At 40.3% G+C, this 8,154-nt stretch overlaps 1 protein-coding gene across 2 annotated transcripts in view; it reads right to left on the reverse strand.

The window, feature by feature from the left end:
* The window catches only part of FANCD2 (Fanconi anemia, complementation group D2), a 66,203-nt gene extending 61,434 nt beyond the window's left edge, over positions 1-4,769 (reverse strand). For both annotated transcript variants that reach the window (XM_014542755.1, XM_014542753.1), the window contains exons 1-5: positions 4,650-4,769; positions 2,774-2,914; positions 1,092-1,159; positions 818-921; positions 368-428 (exon numbers count right to left, since the gene is read on the reverse strand). In XM_014542755.1, coding sequence (XP_014398241.1) covers positions 368-428; positions 818-921; positions 1,092-1,159; positions 2,774-2,914; positions 4,650-4,713 — 438 coding nt within the window. In that variant the 5' untranslated portion in view covers positions 4,714-4,769. The remainder of the gene's footprint in view (positions 1-367; positions 429-817; positions 922-1,091; positions 1,160-2,773; positions 2,915-4,649) is intronic.
* Positions 4,770-8,154: the final 3,385 nt, after the last annotated feature.

Below are 8,154 nucleotides of genomic sequence, written 5' to 3' on the forward strand. Positions count from 1 at the left end.
AATAAAAAAATATATTAAAAAAAATAAAAAATAAAGAGCTAAATGGGAGATGAATGACACAGATATGAACACGGTAGAGATATAGAAGGGTACTCAGGGCACACCGGATGAAACTTTTCCAAATAGAAAACAGGCCAAAGGAATAAATGAGACTTTGAAATGTATTGGGTTAATCAGCTCAGTCTAAAGACAAAGACACTGCCCTACCAGATGCATTTCAGCAACAGGGCTATGGTAAACTGCTCCAAACCCAAACACTCCCATTAAGCTTACTCTACCCTGTGTGCTCCAACCACTTATGCTTGGGCATACACCACAGATCACATCCAACAATGTTAACAAAACAAAAAAAATGGCACAGTCTCACCTGTAATATGTCAATCCCCAGAAGCAATTTAATGAGGCTCTTAGAGTAAGATGTTCCCATGCTGTAAAAATAAACAAATTTGTTTTCTATTTTGTTTTCCTGTTTTAATATGCTTCTTATTCTTTCTCCACAAAATCAGTTAATTATATAACCTTTATGGAGAAACTAACCTGGTAGATAAGAAATTCAGAACATCAGAAGATGGCTCTTAAGCCAGGGAAAAGTAGAGTTAAAATTTTATCAACACAAGTGAGAAACATTATAGAAAACACTCTGGTTCTTAGTCTCATAATTATAAACTTAATAATTTACAAGTCAGGATAAAACTCTGAGGAAAAGAGAACGATAAATCAAAAGTGAAACTCCAAAAAATTGCATTTTGCACCCTCTTCCCCACCAGTTGGTGTAACAGACTAAATTTCAGCACTGTTCCATGCCTCCTCTCCACACCTGGCTTCCTCATTCTGCAGACGTTCACAAGACAAAAGACAGTTTCTGAAAATGTCTTGATCCTCAATGTAAGACTCCAGACCATTAACAAATTCTTCTATTATCTTAATGAAATAAAAATAAAAAAAAAAACAGAGTAAGATTTTCAGTTTAACATTTGTTGTGGGTTAGCTAAAAATCATTCTAGCACATTCAACTTTATGCCAATGCCTTTAAATTTTCAATTCCAGAGTACTGCTAGCAGAAGTAAAAGTACAAGGGGGAAAATACATACTTTGGGATAAGAAGGATGTTTCCTCAGAGTCTGAAAGAGCTTTCTTTGGAAAACGATTTGATCCACAGCTACAAAAAAAGAAGAGCTGGTCACCAGAGTCTTTAACCTCTCCTACCAGAGTTTACTTTCCTCAAGACCTAAGTTTCCTATCTGATGAAATGAATAAAGATATTTACAACCTAGCCCTGACCAGATGGCTCAGTTGGTTGGAGTGTTCTCCCATACACCAAAAAGTGTGCAGGTTAGATCCCCAGTCAAGGTGGATACGGGAGGCAACTGATTGATGCTTCCCTATCTAAAATCAATCTATCTATATAAAACCCTAATATGCAAATAGACCAAACAGTGGAACAACCAAGCAACCAGTCATTATGTCATCCGCTGACCACCAGGGGGTGTGTGCGTAACATGGTGGGTGTCTGCAGCAGGCGGCAGAGAGCAGAACATGGCGGGCATCAGCCACAGTGGGATGGTGGAACAAGTGAGCAGGGGCGCCAGACTAAAGGCGGGGTGCAGATCACTGTCAGTGGGGCCTTTGGTGGTTACTGAAAATTCTTTGCTCCTGCGCACCAGGGTCCCGCTGGGCACTCACACCTGTTGCCAGAGCCTGCATCTGCTGCTGGCGCCGGCCCCACTCGTACCCGCAGCTGGTGCCCAGCACCCTCCCAATTGCTCGGTGCTGTCAGTGGGTGTGAGCAGTGGCTTTGGCCCCAATCGCTCCTCAGGGCTTCTTCACCTCCTCCTGCTCCTGCTCCCCAGGGGCGATCAGGGCCAGCAGCCGCCTTTCGCACCTGCTGCCAGCAATGGTCTGCTCACACCCACTGCTGGCGCCAGAGCCGCCACTCTTTTTATTATCCTCATCTAAGCATATGCTTTTACTAGGGGCCGGTGGCTGAGCATCAACCTATGAACTAGGAAGTCCCAGCTCAATTTCCGCTCAGGGCACATGCCTGGGTTGTGGGCTTGACCCCCAGTATGGGGCAAGCAGGAGGCAGCTGATCAATGATTTTCTCTCATCATTGATGTTTCTCTCTCTCTCTCTCACTCTCCCTAAAAAAAAAAAAAAAGAAAAAGAAAAAGAAAAAGATATTTACAACCTAATTCAAAGCCAAATCTTCTAAACCCACAGTAAAACAAAGGCAGCTTTGACAGAGGATAGCTACTAAGTGTTCTAAAAATGACATGCTGTAACCTCAGCAGGATGAAATAATCTATGCCCCAAAAGCAAGCCCTTACATGCTTATATGGATATTAGAGGCAAATTCGTGCACTCGCCTGCGTCCTCTCGCAGTCCAGGAGCCCTTGGGGGATGTCCAACTGATGGTCAATTTGCATATTAGCCTTTTACTATATAGTATATAAATTTTCTTCTAAAATTATTCTGACACAGATATAATTTTTCTAAGGGTATTAATTTATTTTTTTCATAAGAAAACACAAAGCAATACTATTATATAAGTTTTCTAAAAAAGGGGGTAGGGGGTCAGAAGTACTGCTGGCGCAGTTTTACTTAACATGTATTTATCAGGACTAAAAACTATAATAATATTCTCTAAAAAGCAATTTCAATTTTATCTTTGTCTCAAGATGAATGGTGCTCCCATTTCTAATCTTCATTCCTTTCTATTTAGAAAACCCATGATTCACTCTACCCAGAGAAAAGAGTTAGATTAAAATATCACCTAGCTGATTCTGACTCTCTCCTGTTTTAAGAATAATTCCTGATGTCTTAAGAAGCTTTATAAATGCACTGTCATTTTCTTCAACTTCATAATAAACATGTGTTTTCTTTGTCTTTTTGGAGAGTGGTTGCTTTCTGGCATCTGAAAATAGACACAATTTTCAAGATTGTGAAAAAAAATTAAGAATGTGACAAATAGTAAAACAAAGATAAAACTGTAAACCCTACAATAATAACCCTAAGAGGAAAGTTGATAGGTTCCTGAAGAATTATATTAGAATTGACAGTATAGTAAAATTTTATTTCTAACAATGGTCCAATAGTGGCTTCCAAACAAACAGAATAATCAATAAACATAATTGTTTTCATCTACTGAGTTTTCATTAGAATAATTCAAAATGTGCCATTTCTAACAATAACCATGGAAATGTTTCCACCCAAATTCTAAAGTAGTCAGGGTCTCTCAAGCTGATGTCTGCAAACCATTGCTCTAGAACCACTGGAAACCTTATTAAAAGCATATTCTTCGATCACATCCCAGAGTTTATGAAATAAAAATTTTGGGAATGGGGCCTGGGGATCTGAATTTTTAATAAGTTCTCTAGGTAATAATCCTGATGCACACCAAAGTTTGAGAACCAATTATCTTTATCTAGCTGCACAGGTAGAAGACTGGGGCAGATTCTCCTGCATCATATCTTTGAATACTAAGACCAGACTGGTTCCATCCCAAGGCTTTCAACCCATAAGAAGTAATAAAACATAATTAACAAACAAAACAAATAGGTTCTTGATGTTAAACATGATTACATACCTACTCTTCTCCCCTGATACAAGTTAGAATCGCCGTAATAGGGTAGTTGAGTGTAATAATGGGAAAAACTATCAACTTCTTGTCGGAACTCTTGGGCCTCTGTCAATCACATTCTCACATGCACATAGTCTATTTCTTTGCCTCTGGTATGCTTTCTTTGATATGATGCCTTTCTTTATATATCACTATCAGAGCATTTATCTAGACCATAACTTTTTTAAGGCATGAGACCAAAAGTTTTTCTTAAGGGTTGGGATTATATTGTATCTTTGTATCCCAGCACCTAGATAATATATAATAGGTAAGCTCTATAATACTAACTCCTCTTATAGATGTGGAGACTGATACTCAAGAGACTGTAGGCATGCCCAAAGTCATACATGGAATCAGAGGCAGAAACTCAATCTCAAATCTCCTGATATAGATTCTGTGTGCTCTATCCATTAAGCCTTGATGACTCCCAGCATTTGAAAATAGGAACATCATATCTCTTTAAGTGCCTCACATGTTTTTTTATTTTATTAATTTTATTGGGGTGACTGGTTAATAAGAGTATATAAGTTTCTAATGTACAATTCTATAAAACATCCTCTGTATATTGCATTGTGTGCTCACCATCCAGTGAAGTCTCCTTCCGTCACCATATATTTGATCCCTTTTACCCTCTTCAACCTATCCCCATCCTTATTTTCCCCTTTGATAGCCACCATACTGTTGTCTATGAGTTTTTGTTTGTTTTGTTTCTTCATTTGTTGCTTTCTGTTTTATATCCCACATGACTAAAATCATATGGTTCTTATGCTTTCAATATAACTTATTTCACTTAGCATACTCTCAAAATTCACTCAAGTTGTCACAAGTGCAGTACCTTATCTTTTCTTATGGCTGTGTAGAAAGGAATGAAGATTAGAAATGGGAACCTACAGTTCTCTGACAGTCAAGATTCCATTATGATTGGATAAAGATGTGGTATAAGGGAAAAGTATTCAGCCATAAGAAAAGATGAAATACTGCTACACACATTTGCTATAGAAAATAAAGCAACAAATGAGTAGATACTTACTAGAGGCATTTTCTGTCAGGGTCTCTTTATCCTCAGATTTTGATAGTCGTCTTTTGGAAACCATGTTGACCAATTTTCTGCAGTTAAATTATTTTCTACAGCAAAATCAGAGAACAGAAGTGACCCTCTCAAAGCTAGATAAATTGAGAGGTTAAAGCTATAGCTTAAAGAAAACCACTCTATTCAAAACTGAAGTGGTTCCAGTGTTTACACTAATGCTATCTAAATCCAGGTGTTGAGAAAATTTCAACCCCTCTATCTGGTCAATACTTTCTTGCTTTCAAGACTTGTTTTACCCAGTTGCCTTTTTAGCCAGACCACTTCCCTCTTTTTTAAATCCTTACCAGAGGACACGTTTTTATTGATTTTTAGAGAGAAATATCAATGTGAGAAACATCAATTGGTTGCCTCCCATATGCACCCCGACCGGGAATCGAATCCGAAACCTAAGTATGTGCCCTGACTTGGAATCAAACCTGAAACCTTTTGGTGTACAAGATAATGCTCCAGCTAACTGAGGCACCTGGTCAGAGCCAGACCACTTCCCTCTTTTATTTTATTAATTTTATTGGGTGACTGGTTAATAAGAGTATATGTTTCTAATGTACAATTCTATAAAACATCCTTCTTGCTGAAGGACAAACCCACAGTTCTCTGACAGTCAAGATCCTTCATCTTCTAGCCCCAAACTATACCTCTCCAATAATTTAATAATCCAACACTACACATTAGGGACTGTGCTAGGTTGCTGGGGTTACAATTATGAACCAGACATGATGCCTGACCTCAGGAAGTTTATAGTATAGTAATGAATAGTCTTAATGTAATTATTTAACTACAGTCATGCCCTGCACAAGGATGTTTCAGATGACAGACCACATATACCACAGTGGTCCCAGAAGATTATAATGGAGCTGAAAAATTCCTATTACCTGGTACCATAAAAGCTGTTGTAATGTCATAGCGTAACACATTATTCACACATTTGTAGTGATGTTAGTATAAACAAACCTACTATGCTGCCAGTTATAGAAAAGTATAGTGCACACAATTATGTACAGTATATAATAGCTGATAATGGTAATAAGCAGCTATGTTATTGGTTTATGTATTTATTATAATTTTTATCATTACTTAGAACAGGGGTCCTCAAACTTTTTAAACAGGGGGCCAGTTCACTGTCCCTCAGACCGTTGGAGGGCCGGACTATAGTTTAAAAAAAAACTATGAACAAATTCCTATGCACACTGCACATATCTTATTTTGAAGTAAAAAAACAAAACGGGAACAAATACAATATTTGTATTTGCATGTGGCCTGCAGGCCGTAGTTTGAGGACCCCTTAGAGTATACTATTTCTACTTATTTAAAATAAGATTTGCTATAAAACAGCTGTGTACACAGCAGCAGCCTCATACATCTGTTTACCGCTTGATGACATCATTTTCTCTTGTGCTTGATTTAATCTTGTGTTGTGTTGCATCGTAACATGCTATATAGGCTTGTAGCCTAGAAGCAAGAGGCTATAGCATATAGCCTAGATGTGCGGTAGGCTACTAGTATACCATCTAGGTTTGTGTTAAGTACACTCTACGATGTTCGCACAATGATGAAATTGCCTACGGATGCAACTCTTGGAATATAGCCCCATGATTAATCAACACATGACTATACAGTTCTGTACTATAAAAGAAAAGCACAGGCTGCTATGAGGGCTTACAAGGAAATTTAGTCTAGTTAGGGTGGCAGTGATGAAGAAAAGTAGCGACAATTTCTCAGGGATAATCTTTTTGAGAAAGTGACTTTAGGCAGGGATCTGAGGGTTGAAATAGGAATTAGTAGAAGAGATACAAGAAGAGTAGTCCAGGCAGAGAAAAACGCCACAGTGAAACAGGAAGGAGCTTGTAGAATTAGAAATGAGACTGCAGAAATAGGGGAGGGCCTGAAACACAGGGTCTTCTAGCCTATCTCGTAAACCAGAAAAGTGTTCTTCTCACCCCAAATGCTCTTATTTGCCTGGAAACTACTATTCATCTTTAAAGACTCAATTAAATGTCATCTTCCTTGAAAAATGTTGCTCTAGCCCAGCTGGCGTGGCTCAGTGGTTGAGTATCAACCTATGAACCAGGAGGTCAGGATTCGATTATCGGTCAGGGCACATGCCCTGGTTGCTGGTTCGATCCTCAGTGTGGGGCGTGCAGGAGGCAGCCAATCAACGATTCTCTCTCATCATTGATGTTCCTATCTCTCTATCCTTCTCCCTCTCTGAAATCAATAAAAATAAGAAATTAAGAACAAATATTCCTCTTGCCCTGGCTGGGTGACGGTTGGAGTCCTCCTATACACCAAAAGGTTGCCAGTTGGATTCCCAGTCAGGGCACATACCTAGGTTGTGGTTTGATCTTCCGTCAGGGTGTATACAGGAGGCAACCGACTGATGTTTCTCTCTAAAAGTCAATGAAAACATGTTCTCGGGAGAGGATTAAGAAAAAAAGAAAAGCCCTGACCGGTTTGGCTCAATGGGTAGAGCGTCGGCCTGCGGACTGAAGGGTCCCGGGTTCGATTCCGGTCAAGGGCATGTACCTTGGTTTCGGGCACATCCCCAGTGGGGGGTGTGCAGGAGGCAGCTGATCAATGTTTCTCTCTCATCGATGTTTCTGACTCTCTATCCCTCCCTCCCCGGAAAAAAACCAATAAAATATATATTTTTTAAATGTTTTTTTTTTTTAAAAAAGGAAAATGTTCCTCCTATCCCCAAGAAAGTTTGCTACTCGCTTTCTTGCTCCACTGAGGTACCTAGGAGCCCTTTCCACATCATACTAAACTGCAAATCTCCTTGAAAGCAGGAACCCAGTGTCACTTATTTCAGTATCCCCAGGACCCAGCACAGTAACTGGCATAAAAAATTTTTTCTGAAAATTTTTTTTTTCCTGAGCCCCAACAGCGTGGCTCAGGAGGTCACTGTTGGATTCCCCGGCAGGGCACACGCTGGGGCTGCAGACTCATCTCCAGTAGGGGGCATGCAGGGGCAGCGATTAATGAATCCCTCTCACCACTGATGTTCCTGCGTCTCTCCTTCCCTCCGAAATCAATAAAATATATTTTTTTTAAATGTTTTTCTCCCCTAGCCAGTTTGGCTTAGTGGACAGAGCGTTGGCCTGCGGACTAAAGGGTCCCAGGTTCCACTGGGGTCACCAGCCATTTTGCAGGCGGAAACACTAAAGCCAGTCAGAACCCGCTGACTTCGGGGCCCGCCCTTAACCGTATTCCACCTCCTGGTTTACAGAGAAGCCTAGAAGATGGGAAGATGGGGCCGGCTCCCGGGCCTAGGCCATTCGAGTAGGGGTTGGGGGTAAAAGTCCTTCTCATTTTAGTCCTTCTCATTAGAGTTCTCTGGGTTTAATGTCCACAGGGAGGCCACTGACGAACAGTGTCCGGACCTCCTCCTCCAGGGTGCCGCCGGAGCCCGAGCCCGTGCCGGTGCCGGTGCTGTGCTCGTCGTCCG

The sequence above is a fragment of the Myotis brandtii genome, unplaced genomic scaffold (assembly GCF_000412655.1).
Source record: "Myotis brandtii unplaced genomic scaffold, ASM41265v1 scaffold312, whole genome shotgun sequence".
In the NCBI taxonomy this organism is placed as follows: Eukaryota; Metazoa; Chordata; class Mammalia; order Chiroptera; family Vespertilionidae; genus Myotis; species Myotis brandtii.